Here is an 18239-nt window from a genome sequence, read left to right as displayed (position 1 = left end):
TGAAAATACAAGATTGAAGACTTCGTCCCGTGTCCGGATGGGACTTTCCTTGGCGTGGAAGGCAAGCTAGGCAATACGGATGTGTAGATCTCCTCCCTTGTAACCGACTCTATGTAACCCTAGCCTCTCCGGTGTCTATATAAAGCGAAGGGTTTAGTCCGTAGGACAACAGACAATCATAGCATAGGCTAGCTTCTAGGGTTTAGCCTCTACGATCTTGTGGTAGATCAACTCTTGTAATACTCATATCATCAAGAACAATCAAGCAGGACGTAGGGTATTACCTCCTTCAAGAGGGCCCGAACCTGGGTAAACATCGTGTCCCCTGCCTCCTATTACCATCCACCTTAGACGCACAGTTCGGGACCCCCCACCCGAGATCCGCCGGTTTTGACACCGACATTGGTTCTTTCATTAAGAGTTCCACTGTGTCGTCACCATAAGGCTTGATGGCTCCTTCGATCATCGGTAGCGATGCGGTCCAGGGTGAGGTTTACCTCCTCGGACAGATCTTTGTATTCGGCAGCTTTGCACTACGGGCCAATTCGCTTGGCCATCTGGAGCAGATCGAGAGCTACGCCCCTGGCCATCAGGTCAGATTCGGAAACTTAAACTACACTGCCGACATCCGCGGAGACTTGATCTTCGACGGATTCGAGCCCGTGTCAGGTGCTCCGCACAGTCACAACGAGCACGACGTAACTCTGCCGTCGGACAGTGTTCGGGTGATCGCATCTGCAACTACTCCAGCCTTCAATCCGGAGCAAATTGCACCATCCAAGGACGGAGGGACATACCCCGCCATGGAGGCCGCACTCTCAGTGGCGATGGAGCCGGATACTGACGTCACCCCTTACGAGAACCGTGTCGCCGAACCACTGGATTCGTCCCCCGCCACAGACTCCGAGCCGCCCGCATCTGTGCCCATCGAATCTGACTGGGCGCCGATCATGGAGTTCACCTCCACGAATATCTTTCAGCACTCGCCTCTCGGCGATGTGCTAAATTCATTAAAGTCTCTCTCTTGTCAGGAGAACCCTGGCCGAACTATGTCCGGCTAGAATGGGACACAGACGACGAAGAAATTCGCTGCCCGCCCACCACCCACTTAGTAGCCACTGTCGATGACTTAACCGACATGCTCAACTTCGACTCCGAAGACATCGACGGCATGGACGAAGATGCAGGAGACGAAAAGGAACCAGCGCCCACAGGGCGCCGGACAGCCACTTCATCACATGACATATACATGGTGGATACACCCAAAGAAGGCAATGGCGAAGAGACAGCGGAGGATGGCCCCTCCAAGAAGCAACCCAAGCGCCGATGTCAGCGGCGCCGCTCTAAGTCCCGCCATAGCAAAAGCAGCGATAACAGCGCAAGAGAAAATAACACTCCAGTCGACTCCATAGGAAACGACGATCACATTGCCCTGGCGGCAGAGCACGATGAGGCTGCAAGCGGCGAACATAGTGCGGATCCGACGTCCGAACACGGCGACACCGAGTATAAACCTCATCAAACCCCCTCTGGGGAGGAAAACGGTCCGGACGAAGATGCACACATCATCCCGGAAACGCACTTGGAGCAAGAGAACCTCCGCAGAAGACTTATTGCCACATCGAGGAGTCTGAAGAAGCAGAAGCAAAGGCTTAGGGCCGCACAAAATACACTCAACAGTACGTGGAACAAAGTGCTCGACAACGAAGCAAAGTATGATGGAAGTTACCACACAAAGAGCTATCCAAAGCACAAGCTGTTACCTGAATTCGACGACGAGGCCTTAGATCCCACACAGCCAAAAAATGAAACGGCCAACCGGCCGGATCCACAACCTTGTGACTGTGATAGAGTGGATAACAAATATGCACATAAGTCAACACACGATGTATGTGAGGACTTGCGCCAAAAATCCGGTATGACCAGATCCATCTATGGATCTAGGAAGCGTGCTCCGGCACAAAATCAAAATCAAATACCACAACCGTCCGAACGCCTTGGTACATCCAAGTACAGGGGTGTCGCACACCCCCTATGTTTCACCGATAAGGTGCTGGACCACGAATTCCCAGAAGGATTCAAACCAGTGAACATAGAGGCGTACGACGGGACCACAGACCCTGGGGTCTGGATTGAGGAATTTATCCTCCATATCCATATGGCTCGCGGAGACGATCTCCATGCCATTAAATAATTGCCCCTCAAGATTAAAGGACCAGCTCGGCACTGGCTGAAAAGCCTCCCTGAAAACTCAATTGGAAGTTGGGAGGAGCTCGAGCATGCTTTTCGGGCTAATTTTCAAGGGACCTACGTCTGACCTCCGGATGGACGATTTAAGTCATATAATTCAACAGTCCGGAGAGTCCGCCCGAAAGCTTTGGAACATGTTTCTCACCAAGAAGAACCAAATCGTCGACTGTCCGGACGCCGAAGCCTTAGCAGCTTTTAAACACAGCGTCCGAGACGAATGGCTCACCAGACACCTCGGGCAAGAAAAACCGAGAACAATGGCAGCTCTAACAAGTCTCATGACCCGCTTTTGCGCGGGCGAAGACAGCTGGTTAGCCCGCAGTAGCACCAGCGATCCAAGCACATCCGAAGTCAAAGATGGCAATGGAAAACCACGACGCAATAAAAACAAGCGTCGAAATAAAGAAGATAGCCCAGATAATACGGTGGTAAACGCCGGATTTAGGGGCTCTCGGCCAGGCCAGCGGAAAAAGCCTTTCAAAGGCAGCAGAGACGGACCGTCTGACCTAAACAAGATTCTTGACAAACTATGTCAGATTCATGGCACCCCCGATAAACCTGCAAATCACACCCACAGAGAATGCTGGGTCTTCAAGCAGGCAGGTAAGCTAAACGCCGAACACAAGGAGGGGAGACACCAAGCGAAGACGAGGACGAGCCTCGCCAGCAAAGCACTGGAGGACAGAAAAAATTCCCACCAGAGGTTAAAACAGTCAACATGATCCATGTGACGAAGAGGAGAAGCAAACATGCACTCCGAGACACACACGCCATAGAGCCCGTCAGCCCTAGGGTCAACCCCCGATTGGCCTGCCCAATCACTTTTTATCGCGGGGATCACGCGACAAGCATCCGGCACGAAGGGTTGGTTGTCTTGGTGTTAGACCCAACAATAAACGGATACCATCTCACACAAGTCCTCATGGACGGCGGCAATGGTCTAAATCTGATATATTAGGACATAGTCCGCAAAATGGGGATAGGCCCAACAAAAACAAGCACTACTAGAAAAAACACTACCAGTAGCGTGGGTTTTTTGCATACCAATAGCATGGGTTCCCGCGCTACTGCTACGACGCTACAGCTAAATTTTAGCAGTAGCGCGTTTTTTACCCCACGCTACAGCTAAAAAGTTAGTAGTAGCGCGTGTGCACCCATGCTAGTACTAACCTAAAACCCACGCTATTACTGACCTAACTACTAGTAGCCCTCACTTTTGACCCACGCTACTACTAACAATCTACGAATTAAAAAATAAAAATTAGATGTAGTACTCATGAATGGTAATGCGTCCAGTGCAAACAAAACCAACTCACAGAACCATCTCAAGATTCCATTTAACATCAGACACACAGAACCATCATCATAAGGCGGGTACCTCCCCTAGTGGTCTACCACCAACCTAAACAGACCACCTCTCTAGATGTATCTACAAGGCTAGGAATTCAGACGCCGGTGGACACGAATCCACCCTCTCACGGACGGTGGCGTCGAGGTCCTCCACATCGTCGACCTCCGGCGTCGAAATCACCTGGACGATCATCTGTGCTATGTGGCCACCGGGCTTCACGGCGAAGTCCGCCTCTGAGTGGTTGAAGAGCACAGCGCCACCGGGCCGCGCTTGTCAGCGTCGATCACCTCTGCGCCCACGTCGGGAAAGTGAAAACTTGTTAGTTCGCAAATTGCATCAGTTCAACCAAATAGTACTATTAACAGTGTGCTGCAAGAATAAGAAAGCTCAATGTCAAACATCACTTTGGTTGTTAAAAATATCATTCATTCATCATATGACATTATTTTTTGTTGTCAAATCCTGTACACCAAATTCACATTTACAAGAAGTCAACTTCTCATTTCTAAATGGCTGAGAAGTGATCTATTTGGTAACAACAAATGCCAACAGTCAAATTCATATTAGCAGAGATCAAATCATAAGAATCTAAGACAAACATACAAGCACTGAAGTATATGGGGCGTCCTTCAAAAGTTCAGTCAACCCTTCATATGAATCCGACCAAATCTAATAACATAGAAGGTTTTGAGTAGAGAAGGCACCTTTGGGAATGATAACTTTGGTGGAGCTTCGACAACTTCACCAAATTTAACCTTTTCACGTCCAGGGAATTCAAGATGAGTCTCGACCTTACCAGCCTTGCACTTCTTTTTCTTCTCGTCCAGATGTCTGAAACCAATGATACAACATACTTTATTATCATACATTGCCATGAGTCAATGTGGAAGTTCTCTTAGAATATTTTGTCCTAGTTCACAAATAAAAGCTGAAGCAAGATACATGGTTTATTCTTTACACGAGGCAACATTGGATCCAAATGAATTGATGCAAAAGCTACACAATTAGAGTCAAGCAAACCAAGACAGATCAAATGGTTAGACAACTTACTTCTTCATTTTCTGCTTCTTCGAAACCGAGAAATATAGAACATCCACAAAGTACATTTTCTTTAAAGTCATTCTTTCCTACACCCCATAAAAGCTGTCACTCAAGGAGTGACATGTTTTTTATTACAAAAATTCACCACATTCTGATTAACATGGAAAAGCAAGTAGAGTTAGCAGACCAAAATTAGGTTCAAAATGTAATGCTACAGATATCCAATATTCACAACTAGTACTTTCAGGCGGCATGTCAAATCACTCTGTACAGTGGCGGGTCTAGGATTACACTATGGGGGGTGCAACTAAAAAAAATTCTGCGCAAAGCTCACAATTTAAGTGTAATGCAAGCATTGCAAATTCACATATTGTAATAACTATGAAAATGTCGAAAACATACATGGTTACTACCTTGTTTGTCTACACCAGACTTGCACATGCTTCTTGTTCTGAAGCAGTCCCATGTTCTTGAGTGTGCCCTTCAGCAGCCTCTTCTACTAGAGCATTAGGAGCAGTAGCAAATAACTAGTATCATCATTAGTCAGTACCGAGCACCACTTCAAAGGAATTTAAAAAGGAAGATAAGAACTACTCATACTATATGCCAACCAACATCCACCCAGTTCAGAAGAAAGCGTATATGCTAATATCAGAAGTTCAGAACCATATGAATGAAACTTGGGATTACAGGAGAACTGCTTTCACCTGACAGCGCAACAAGAGCAACCAGTAATATACATACACATTAACACTAGAGCTAGCTCAATTTACACTAGGACTACTCCGGTTATCAACATAAAGAGGCGAGAGGCCGAGAGGCTCAGACCTCGAGTCAGAGGCGAGAGCTCCAAGCCTCCAACAGGATGTGAGGATGACCGCCGACCGCCCGACCGGCCACCCGCCAGCGGCGCAGCAGCAGCGCCAGTCGACACGCGCCCACGGCCCCACGCCGGTCGCCGTCCCCGCCGCCGCGAATCGGCGAAGCAAGCTAGGTTTCGGTCTATGCCTCACTGTGGTGAATCGATTCGTGCAGATCGCTCTGTTGTGGCCGTGGCGTTGTAGTGTCCAGCAGTTCCCAAAAGGCCAAAAAGCTCAAGAACACACTCCAGAGACTCCAAGAACTCCAAGAAAAAACAGCAGCACGTTGCAGGGGCCTTCACGTTCAGCTGGTGATTCTACATACTGTTATCATAAGGGATGGACAAATCTAACACGACTAGGTTATGCAATGATTTACAGCAAAATCAGATAGCTAGCACTATAGAGGAACACCATTGTTAATACGCATGTGCTTTCGAGAATGATTGGCTGTAACACAGGCAAGATCTCTGACACTAAACCCTGAACATGAGATGTAATATAGGTGTTTGTCTAGTCAATTCTTGCGAAGCGACTGATGGACATCAAACTAAATCCGATACTTGCAGCATACACCACATAACACTGAACATTCCCATTAACAAATTTTCCAGTACATTACAGATAAACTGGTGGGGGTGGTTCGGGACCAATTTGACTGGGTCAAGCGTGACACACACAGGCTGAAGTGATAAATCCAGGACAAAGAAACCAAGAGTATCCCTACTAGCTGAATTTTTTAGTCTGAAGTATGTTACAGATACCATAGTAAGACAGAAAAACAATCAGATGAGTAGCTAGATCAGTCAATAAAAAGGGGGAGGGGAGGGCAGGGGCAGGGCAGGATAGCTCACGAGGTCGAGGATCTGGAGCAGGGAGCGGATGTTGGCCTCGTCCATGGAGCGGACGTCCTGCTCCACCCAGGTCCCGAGCTCCAGGAAGCCCCTCTGCTTGCTCCTGTACATCATACTGCGCGCACGCAGGTGTACGCGGCCTCCCAATCAACAAACCGTTCTTGCTGGCCCAGAGGCTGAAGACTCGAAGGGGTAATGGAGGAGACGCACCTGTTGACGAGGCGGCGGCGGCTCTCTTCGTTGGAGAGGTCGATGGCGGTGTCGGCGGTGTTCTGCTCGGTGGAGGCGGTGACGGAGAGGAGGCGGCTGGAGGCCGCGGAGAGGATCGCGCGCGAGGAAGCTGGAAAGGGGATGGCGCGGCGGAGCTGGAGCGCCCGGCGGAGGAGCGTGGCCGGCGAGGAACTGGCGGGCGTGGGTGGTGGCGGCGGGGAGGAGATCGTGGGGGAGAGGAGGTCGACACAGGGGTGGGGGTGAGGTCGCGAGAGTTCTTTTTTGAGGAATTCACGAGAGAGTTCGGTGGTGCGAGTGGATCGGGGTAGTAGTAGCGTGGGGTGTCTCACCTGCGCCATAGCTTTTCACTTAGGCTAGCCATAGTGGGGTAATTTAGGTAGTAACTTAACATATCTCAAGACAATTTTGCTTATGTAGCAAATATTTAATGAAGAGAGAGGTGTTTGGAGTAACATAATATGTTACTGTAACATAGCGCTTCCTGAGGCAAAATGAGTCTATAAGGCAATAAATGAAACAAACTATGACACTACAATTACTAGTAGAGGGCCCGTGCGTTGTCACGGGCTCTTGACAAAGTTTACAAGAGTTACATGTTAAATTTCACATGCATAAACAATATAACACGAACACAATTACTGAACAATTGAAGTCCATTTTGCAATGAAAATTGATAACAAAAAGAAAGACTAACGACATGTCCATGTAACAAACTGAGCGATGTTTCATCTAAACATCTATTACAAATTATCAATATCTAGATGATACACTTAAGAAATTCTTTAACAATATCAGGAAAGTTGTCTTTAGCTTCATTCCCACGGTGTTTGTCACTCATACATCCAAGCGGCGCCCAATAGACTCCGCAAAATCTAACCATGCAACCAGCTCAGGCTCCCCAAAATTTGGGCCACCCGCGATGGCCAAAATGTTATAACAGGCCGTACTTGTATAAAGTATAGAAAACAATGATTCAGCTAAGTAATGTAACATATCTGCTTTGACACGCTTAAGAAATTCATGTATAACTTAGATATGTTGTCTTTGGCGTAATTCACATGGTATTTAAGCAAGTGTACAAAGATTGTAACTATCCCACACGAGCAATATATGTCGTTAGCATGAGGCTATTATGTGCAATATGTAAGAATATATATGCATTATAAAATACTCACCGTGCAAAATGGATGAAGCAATTAGGTAGATGAATACACTATCACTAATCATTATCTTTGATGTTATTACAAAGAAATAATACAAGTAATGATTTTCAAGTATTCAACTGTCCTCGCTCATTGAAATACCAACCAATGATTTATATGTCGAAGTTAATATCTTTAGAATACCAACCAGTGATTTACGTGACCATATAAATGTAGCTTCAAGGGTGCAGGCATGATCTATCACGCGTGAGTCAAATTAGTTACAACCAATAAAAATGAAATGATCATAACCACAGTGAAATTAAGTACCTCGTGGGATGACCTTTAAAAAAAATATTACAATGCTTTAGTTTGGGCTTCAGCAGGACACTGGAATATAGCAAACATACACATGCTCCCCTATCTGCTATATAGAACAGTTCAAAGATGGATGCTTATAGGACCGACTGGCATAAATAAGCAAATTGATGGCCTACTACCGATAACATGATGATGCTAATTGGCAGTCACGTACTGTATATAGGAGAGCAAAGAAAGGCAAGCCTCGCAACAATCTTGCAAAGCATAGTCGTAGTAGACTGCAGTGAGGGGTGCAAAATGAACATCAGAATGCACAGCATGTGGAAGAGATTTTTTTTCCTTTGTTTGACGACCGCTTGTGTGTTTGCCTTGCAATGCACCAGACGGTTCGGATACGGTGCTGCTGCACAGTATGTTAAAAAAGTTTCTAGAAAAAGAAAAAGCAAACTCACGCAGACTCCTATCACTGCCTCACTCTCTTCCTCTCTCATCTCGCCGAACGCTCTCTCGGCGCCGTCACCCGACGGTTCGATCCCTCCGCCGCCGTACGACCTCTCGCGCCACTGCTAGGCACCGAGCCCACGCGCCGCAGATTCGCAATCCTCGGCAGTCAAATTCGACTTGGATGGGCGGAAGAGCTCGCTGTCTGGATCTAGGTGGCACTACCTCCCTTAGAGCTGGTCGTGGGAGAAGCTGTCACGCATCTTGCGGCCTGCCGCCGTCGCAGGTCAGCTGCTCCCGCTGGCCGCATGCCCCACTCCCCGGCCGCCGCGGTCCGCTGTGGCGCTGCTGACTCTCCTGCTCGTCGCGTGGTGGCCTCATCTCCCCGGTCGCCCTTCTCATTTGCATCCAGCCATAGCTCTGCCTCCTTCCTCATGCTCGGTTCCAGTGAGGCTACAAAGCAGTCTACTACTGGTGAGTTTCCATATTCTGACATGGTAGATTCCTGATTATTGTTTGGTTGTCTATTTCTTCGCTTTTTGTGGTGTTCGTTCAGGTTGTATATAATCTGTGTTCTTCAATTCGGTTGATGTTGAATGGATCTGAATGAATGAATGGGGGAATTACCTGATGAAAATTCAGGCTACATGAGCGTCTATGCATTTTTATTCAGAGTTCAGGCAGCATCAATTACTTAGTAATTGATTCAGACAATTGGTCCACACTCAAAAGCTATCCTCGTGCTTGTTCAGACGTTCAAGCGGTCCAGTGTGTAGTACCAAATCAACTGAGTGATACATGGTGAACTATTAATAAATGTTGTTCGACAAGAAAACTGAAAACAATATACTCCTACATGATATTTGATTTCCGTTGGTTTCATGAATTCTTGCTGATAGCTATAACTACTAATTTCTCTTAGGGTGATAATTATTAATTTTTGGATATACATGAACTAATGAATACAACCTCTAATATATTTGTACTGTTTGATTTGCTTCGTAATTTGTCTCTTAGAGAACAGAAAATAGCAGTAGTGAAGGCCCTAAAGCAATCACCTGTAAAAAAAATTAAAAAGAAGGGTAATTGGTACTAAAACAAAAACGTTCCATGTAATGTGAATCTGGAGCTTACGTAGCTTGAGAGTTTAGAACTTTAGAAGTAGAGTGGAGTTTGGAAGTTAACTGAAGTCGAGGGTGGGGTGGAGCTCTCTGAAACACACCCTAAGCCTAAAATGTAGTGATCTACTATATGATTACAATTGCCTCACTCCAGAGTTACACAGTGGTACGTAGATACCAGAGGCATCTCATACCTAGCTTTTCTAGTATATAAAAGCATATCAGTACCCTTTTCACATTAAAACTGGAGCACTGAGATCTTACGTTATTTGAAACTGGCTATCAGGCTTCAGGGCCTCACATATTCTCACGGCGCTTTCTGAAGTGTAACTCTATAAGTTACTAAGTTGAAATCTGTTCTGTCAGCACTATTTTATCATGTATGATATTTTTTCTTTCTTTCCAAGAAATTGTCTCTTTCCTTGTTTTGGAACTGATATTTTATATGGTTGCTTGACAGTATGGGGCAGAGCTATTTACTGGTCTGATTTCTCCTGGGTATACTCTGCTTTCGGGTGTCTGATTTGATGACAAGAATATTGTGTCGACGGTCAACCTGGACTGTAAATTGGAACCGGAAGCAATAGCTCTCCAGGCACGCAATGCAGAGTATAACCCCAAGGTAAAATCATTATCCTAATGCATTCTTCAGGATGTTTGCTTTTTCTCTTATTGGGCTTGTGATGCTATAGTTCCAAAAAACATCCAAATTTTATCACTTTGCTAGCATCCTTTGTGAATCCTGCTGTGTAGACGGTGGATAGCCTGGTAAAAGAGTAGAGACTTTGTACATGGGTTCTTTTGTGTACCCTTCTGAATTTGTGCTCATTCGCTGAGAAAATAGAGAAAAATAGCTTACTAAATAGTTTTGATCCAATGGTGAGTTGAGACTCTCTACCTGACCACCTTTTCGGCTTTAGCATGAGGTAAGGTTATTCAAACATGTAAACGGTCAACTAATAAGCATACAAGACTACTGATTAGTCCTTGCATACTGGTATGTTGTACACTCTAGGGGACCCCCTAAAGGGACATATTTCGAATGTAAGTTTTAGAAAATAAAAAGGAGGCAATTATTATTGGTTAACCCTACACCTACCTATGGAACGAATGTGCTGTATTATATGTCTCTGTACAAGCATGGTTAGTTCTCAAGTGCACATAAAAATTCTGACTTGGATGAAAACATGCAGCTAAGAAAAAGAAAAGGAACAAGTTATGACTTAGGAACAACAGATTGCAGAAAAGACCAATGCATTCTCAAATTATTTGCTCCTTCTGAGCTAAAAACTCCCTGCGGAGCAAATGGTCGAGCTGGCCGTAGGAAGGAACACACCAAAACATGTCAAGAAAAGTGCATTGGTAAAAACAAAACAAAAAGAAAATATAGGAACAACCAGGACGGGGTTAATGGTTTGGGAGCTGAGAGAGTTGATGGGAGGGACAACCGGAGAAGCAAACCTAGCAGAAATTCGCATCTGCTTTTCCAAGATGATGTGCTGCTCGGTGGATGATCATCATCATGCATCCAATGTAAAGGTCCTCGATCCTTATATGCATTCAATTTCTGCAAGTTCAAAAGGTAGTTCTATATAATCACTAAACAGAGGCACTAACGTGATACTGAATTTATAGAATAAGTGCAGACCCTTTGTTGAGTCCTCTGCAATCTCAATACTCTGGATCCAACTAAATGTTCTTGTCTTGCCCTGCAAATATATACATGATTCAGTCTATTTTCAGAAATTAGGATTTCTATTTTCTATGCGATCCACATAGAACATGAGGAATCACCTAAGCTTAGATGCTGTATCAGACCCAGAACATTCACTAATGCAGTTAAATATCTGTACAAATATAAAGAACATGAACTTACAACTTCATGGTTCAGTATATGGACAAAAAGACCCATGTCTAGAGATCTAGAGAGAGAGGAACTAAAGGCAAACCATGAACCACGTCCAGCTCCTTGCTCTTGCTACGATTCGTGTTCGACCCACTCCTTGCGTGCACCAACGACCTCATCCATGAGACAAGGGGGGAAAGAGAGGGGGAGGATGATAGAGACAAACCTGAACCGCCTCAACCTTCTTGCTCCTGCTGCTCTGACCAGCAAGTCTCCCTCCACGGCCGACCCCGCCCACATTCGCCACTGCACCAACTCCGCTGCTTTCCCCGTCAAGGCAGAGCTCCTGTGCGCGTCTTGTTCGGAGGGGCTCTCCGAGGCCTCGAGGTCCTCATCAAGATCTCATCCTCCGAGTACTTCACCCCATACTTTTCGCCTACTGTTCTGTACACCTGAATTAACATTCAGAACACAAGCCATATTAATCAAACCACCATATGCATACCCAATTAACAGAGGAAAGGGAGATTTTTATCAGTAATTCGTTATGCATGGAGAAACAAATCCACACAACCCAGAAATGAACAGCAGAAACAAATCTGCCCAGGTTCTCACAACCCGAATCTACGAACATACACGAACGGAACGGGCTACGGGAGCACGGATCAGGTCGATCCACACGCCACGCATTGTCTCAGCGTGTGCACCGCATAGAAAACATGCAAGCCTCCGTCAACCATGGGAACGGCCAGCAGAATCGAGTGGAACAAACAGAGGAACATGAATTGGAGCTGCGGTATATGGGGGAAGGGCGTAGGCCGACCTGGGCCATGGACTCGGTGGGGGCGAGGATGGTGCCGGCGGCGTCGACGAGGATGGCCTTGTGCGTGATGTCGCCGTAGATGGCCCGCCGGTAGTCGTAGTACTCCCACGCGCCCATCGGCTCCCACCTCGCGCCGCCCGCCCCGACGACCGCCTCCGGGGCCTCCGCCACGGCCGCCGGCACGCTGGAGCCGGGCCGCCGCCGCCACGGTGGCCGAGCGCAGGGGTGGGTGTGCTGCACAGGGGTCGGCAGGTGTGGCGGCGTGGCTGTTTGAGGGACCATCTCAAATAGTGTCAAATATGTATTTTCTTAGTCCTGCTGATCTTGGTTAATTTGTAATAGCTAGACCATCATGTTTGAGGGACCATCCCAAGGGTTTGACTCCGAAGAGCGTTGCAACATGCCATGTAGCTTGGAAAACATACTAACAAGGGTTAAAATGCAAACAAAAACGTAGTGTCAGTTTACAAGAGCAAGTACTCGGAGTACTTGAAGTATAATCCAGTTAAAGTGTATTGAAACTAAGAAGAACATGCACATGACATCCACGCACCTGATCAATCTTCATGTCAAGCCAATAATCGGTAAACAAACACAAGGCCAACAGAGAAAATCTGAACCAATGCTCCTGCTCCTCGTCCTTCCCGACACAATATCTACTGCTGGTTCAAGAAGTTACTCCTTTAGAATGAGGACCTATTTTTTTTAAACTGAGTTTTTTCACAAGCAGAAAAAGAAAAAAAATATCATGTAAGATAAGAATAAAATCTACATCTTGGGAAATTAAGTATACATACAACAGAACTATATTTCTGTGACAACAGTAGTAACTTTGTTGGGAGCTTGAATACAAATATTCATGTTGCTTGTTCCTCAGGCAAATAACAGAAAATGGTTAGAAAAGTTAGGATATGTTCTATTTTCATGTGACATTTAAAGGTATGATCATTAAAAATACATTGTTATGACCTAATCCTGTATGTATTAAAGAAAGAAAACAACCCTGCTTAGTCACCAATCCTAGAACCCTATGATGAAAAATTTGACAAATAACTACAGAAACCAACTATTGTTCATGGAATTTACACCTGACATCACTATTTGGTTTTAGAATTATTTCATGAGGGCAAAGGTAGAGAATCTATGAGAATCTTTTGAGCTACTCTCAACCTTGTAAAATAGACTAATCTAATATTCAGGACTGGATCAATTTCTCTACAGAAAAAGATTTAAAACCTCCCCAAATGTAGAATGCTAGGATCTCCCCCATCAACTGCTCCTAAGAGAAGATGCCATTGAGACTCAATACTAATTAAGTAGTTCATACAAATCTAATGCAAACCAAAAACAGATGCATTGCTGACATATACAAGCATGGGGATAATGAATGGCTGGACATAATCCATCCATCGATGACTCATCCCTTGGTCTAATTACCTTCTGACGTTGAAGGGCCTGATGATGCCAGGAGCGCCGGCTCCACGGAGGACGCAGCTACTGACGCACTTGGAGGTGCACCGAGCCGCCTCAGGCGACCCCAGGTGCTTGATCTGCTCCGCTTTTCAGTTGCCTTATGCTGCTTCGGGCTGGGATGGGCGTCCTCCTCTCACCGCCGGACCGACACGCCAGCGCACCAACGCCCGCGTCATCAGTCCTCCATCCCCCTGGGGTCTTGCCGCTTGAGGAAGAGGGTGAGAGGGGCAGGCTTGGGAAGAGAGAGGGGCTCTACCAGATTCGCCGCCGCCGCCACCGCCAACGATGTCTTCGCCCGTCGTCGCCATCCTTCTCCTCCGCCGCCGAGAGTGAGAGAGAAGGTGGGGGCCGGGCGACGCCGGGATCGGGGGAGCAGATGGGGGCGGGCAGCGCCGGGAGCCGGGGAGGAGGTCGGGGGCTGGCGGCACCGAGCGGCGGCGTAGGGATCTAGCGGTGGTGGTGAGGGGACGAAGGGCGGCGGCGGCGAACGAGGGCACAGAGTTGGGCGACTGTTTCTCGCTCGAGGGCAAGAGACCATAAGATTGCTCAATCAGGAATAAAATACAGTTAATACAGTGTCCAACATTTTTTAATAATCAGCCTATAGGGAATAAGTTATTTCCCCCCTATAAGTTATAACTGTCATATATGTATACATTCGATGATTCCCATCTAAGAAGTATGCAATGTGACGAAAAAGAGTAAGATCATCAAGCAATAACTGTCAATTTGTCACCTTACCAATTCAATCATAGTCACTATCACTACAATTAACAACAAAGCACATTTAATCATCCTTAGAGAAGTAGCATAGACCAACCTTTTCAACTGATTCTTATCGCAGGAGGGTCCAAATTCCTGGAGCTAAAACATCGCGGCGTTAAATGGCAGTAACACTATTCTTGGGCTCAAGATGCTACTATGGTTACCCTAGAGGACAAGTAAATAGGATTAAAAAATGTCTAATCATTAATTCATTGGCAGTCAGCTAGTATTTCTGAACTTAAACCCTCCACACTCTCGATGTGAATCACAAATGACTTTGACTTAAAAGAAAATGTTCTGAATAATAGTTACTAACAAAACCTATGAGCCAATGTTTTTACAACACCATTGAAAAGAGTTCAGAGTTTAAGTATGTATGCCACGACACACAGCTGCCACAGAGACGATGCACAGGTGGTCACTATCACAAATCAAAAAATTATAGCAATTTAGTATCACTTGTCTGAACTGTAAAAATCTCTGAAAGTATGTATAAACTGAGAACTCCTAGAGTTTACTATTATCAGAAAAGCAGCAGGTACCAGTGGCCTACATCCATTGAAAGGTTACACAGATTGATGTTGATTGAAGAAATATCCAACAACGTTGGACTAATCACCATAATCTAGCGAGCTTCTATCTACTGGGCAATTCAGAAATAATAAAATGAAACAAGAGCAATCGGAAACTACATCGTCCTCCAACACTAATCAGATCGACACAACCCGACCATCAGCATTTGTGTGAATGGACAAAAGTTACGGTAACCCTGTCTGACTTATCTTCAGTTCTTCACATAAGGTTATCTTTACTTAACACAAAGCGCATAGATAAATCAACTAAATCAGAATTTCTCAATGGACGGAAGTTATAAAATAATGTCTGAAATGAATGCACAAAAGGAGCATCTCCAGAACAAATAGGTGTGTAAAGTACATCAAAAGAAAAACGCTTCGTGTGCATCTACAAGTCAAATAAGAAGGCCTATCAGCTCCTACATACATGAATACAAATAGGTTACATTGGGATTAACTATCAGCAAGTAAAACCAACATCCAAGGGAAAAGTTGAACAAAAGCTCCTTCTACCCTTTAACAAGATCATTCTGTAAATCAGAATTCATTCATTATCTTTCTACCCTGGCTCCAGCAGTTAGTGTTACTCTTGGATGACTGTAGAAGCTAGCTGACTGAAAAACCACACCAGTACAACGTTGTGTGCTCAGTCCACTTTTTGTTTCAGTAATTTACACATTATCGATTTTGTTCAGTTAGCCACTAAATGTCCAGCGGTTATCCAATAAAATGTGTTCACTTTGGGAGTCAGTAGCAGTTAGTGTGTATAAGCTCTGGGAGTTAGCTTGCATCATGTAGAAGTTCGCTCTTGTAAAAAAAAATGGAAAAATAGATCAAAACATAAAACTACGATTGTGAACATCACTTCCTTCGGTCGAAATCGCTCCAGTAAAATTTGCAACTACATAAATTGTTCATTTTGGGCAACATATTATTTTAGAATTACAAGAATTGCGTATATACGTTTGCCATATTGTGCACCCTTGTATGAATTGTTCCACAAAACAAAGTATAAATTGTCATAGGAAACATCATATGCTAAGCCATCTTGGTGCATAACACACAAAAAATATGATTTTATTTGTTGGATGTGACATAACATAGATGGCTCAAATTTCAGGGGCTTCTATCTACTGAATTCAGAGTATAAATTCAGAAACAATAAACTGAAACAAGAGCCATCAGAAGTAGCACCAATTCAGAAACAATAAACTGAAGTAGGGGCTTCTATTTTTATCAACTGATTAGCTTTCAAGGGGATACATACCTCTGGTGTAGCCACCACAGGCGACATAGAACGGCTCAATGGATGGATGTGCTTCTTCCGCCGGCAAACTTGGCGGAGGTAACATTGGAAGTTTCTTCGAAACTCACAATGATTCATCACACAAAAAAAGTAGCATAGCAGCCATGTAGATATCATATATCTCTCTGTTAAGAAGAAATAAGGAATATTACAAAGCTTAAGAGGAAACTCGCCTCTACCACTTTTGGGTTTACACAAGTGTAATCGACTCGCTCACTAAGAACTTACATGGCATTTTTAGTGTAACTATTTTATGAGCTTACAAATAAAAGCACAAAAATGAAAATAGCACATCATATATACACTGTTTGTGTTTGGAAGGATATCAATTAAATAAAAATAGATCTGTTAATGGACTTGTTTGTGTAGTAGCAGAATTTTGTTCAAAATAAAACTGGACTTGTGCTAATGGGAGAGACAGAGAGTAGATGGGGGTTGCTTGACCTATCTTGGTGTAGCAGAGGCGTCATCCGAGGAGGTGCTGCTGGCTAGGGTTCCTCCCTGTTGACCTGCGTGGGAAGGGAAGGAAACGAGATGAGGAAGGGACGGGAAGGGGAGGGGAGGGGAGGGGATGTGGACAAGATAGAACCTTGAGGAGCTGCAGGTCCATGGCGTCCTCCACATCTCCGTGAAGAAGCCCTTGACGGCGGCGACCATGGTGGATGGGGAACTCCCATGGCGTGCTCCATCTGCATCTGCAGCAGAGGACATGAAGAGAATGTGAGGTGTAGGGGTGGTGGATCCCGGCCAAGAAGGAAGGAGGGACGAACCTGGGCCGCCGGAGACGCGCCGGTGAAGCCCTGCCCGAAACCCTAGCCATGGGGGTGGCGTTTCGAGCGGGCGGTAGAGACCGGGAGCGGAGAATCTGGCCGGAGGGTAGGGAGGAGCGGACCGTGGGGAGTTCGTGGGTGTGCTGCGGGGCGCCGGAGCTCGCCGGAAGCTGCCGGCGTGGGTGGTGGTGGCGACGGCGAGGACTTGAGCGAGAGGGAGAGGAGGCGAGCCCGTACTCGTTCAAGACCAATGCCATTTTTTTCGCTGGTTAATCTTCGACGGTCTGTGGCCTGCGGTTTTTCAGTTTTTTTTTGCGTTCATCTCAGATGATAAGAACGGGAGGTTGCGCGGGTGCGGGACTCCATAGCGGGTTTTTTTTGGTTTTCCCCGGTTGGGAGGGAGGTGGGAAGTAGTACCAAAGAAGTACCAAAATAGACCGGGTTAGGTGGGACGAAAATAAAACCCGAAACGCGACCTACCAACTGAGACATTAGGAGTAGATAAGATACTTTGCACTATGAGGGTAGTAACTTAGACTAGTGTCATGCACTATAACCAGCCTTAGTAATAGCGCAGGTTTTACCACATGCGCTACTACTACATCCTGTCCACGAGAGATATTTACTAATAGCGTACCCAAAAAAAACGCTACTGGTAAGACATACTAGTAGCGCGTTTTGTACCACGCGCTACTAGTAATTACCAGTAGCGTGGGGGCCCAAACAAACACTACTGGTAAACTTCTATGTATAAGCATTTTTCTAGTATTGAAGCCACCGTACCACTACCTTCAACGGAGTAATACTAGGCCTAGAGGCCCGCTGCACGGGCTCTTTATTCTAGAGGTTGTATTCGGTTCTTCCGACAACTTCCGAAGCAAAAGGTTAACTTTCTACATCGCTCTATTTCGAAATGGCTATCAGGCACTACTCGGAAGAGCAGCTTTCGCTCATTTTAACGCAATCCTGCATTACGCTACTTTCAAGCTTAAGATGCCCGGTCCACGTGGCACCATCACAGTTAGCGGAAATACTGAGCGTGCTCTACGCGTGGAAGAATGTGTGGCGG

At 45.7% G+C, this 18239-nt stretch overlaps 1 protein-coding gene across 22 annotated transcripts; it reads right to left on the bottom strand.

Annotated features, from left to right (window-relative positions):
- Window positions 1-3531: 3531 nt before the first annotated feature.
- LOC123188938 (uncharacterized) lies at window positions 3532-17482 on the bottom strand. Of its 22 annotated transcripts, none has more exons than XM_044601228.1 (11): window positions 17171-17482; window positions 16845-17095; window positions 16362-16525; window positions 12835-12943; window positions 11685-11910; window positions 11261-11321; window positions 6567-11179; window positions 6357-6471; window positions 5056-5138; window positions 4306-4432; window positions 3532-3890 (listed from the first exon to the last, which is right to left on the bottom strand). In XM_044601228.1, the coding sequence occupies exons 7-11, from the start codon at window positions 6923-6925 to the stop codon at window positions 3885-3887; spliced, it is 690 nt and encodes a 229-aa protein (XP_044457163.1). In that variant the 5' UTR covers window positions 6926-11179; window positions 11261-11321; window positions 11685-11910; window positions 12835-12943; window positions 16362-16525; window positions 16845-17095; window positions 17171-17482; the 3' UTR covers window positions 3532-3884. The 22 variants fall into 22 exon arrangements, 3 of the variants coding, with proteins under 3 accessions (XP_044457163.1, XP_044457160.1, XP_044457159.1); XM_044601225.1 differs by having other exon boundaries at window positions 12835-12940; XR_006495432.1 differs by lacking the exons at window positions 3532-3890; window positions 4306-4432; window positions 5056-5138; window positions 6357-6471 and adding exons at window positions 12282-12705; window positions 13719-14263; window positions 14575-14684 and having other exon boundaries at window positions 6978-11179; window positions 12835-12991; window positions 17171-17478.
- Window positions 17483-18239: the final 757 nt, after the last annotated feature.

The sequence above is a fragment of the Triticum aestivum genome, chromosome 2A (genome assembly GCF_018294505.1).
Source record: "Triticum aestivum cultivar Chinese Spring chromosome 2A, IWGSC CS RefSeq v2.1, whole genome shotgun sequence".
In the NCBI taxonomy this organism is placed as follows: domain Eukaryota; kingdom Viridiplantae; phylum Streptophyta; class Magnoliopsida; order Poales; family Poaceae; genus Triticum; species Triticum aestivum.
This window is presented reverse-complemented; position numbering and strand designations above follow the sequence as displayed.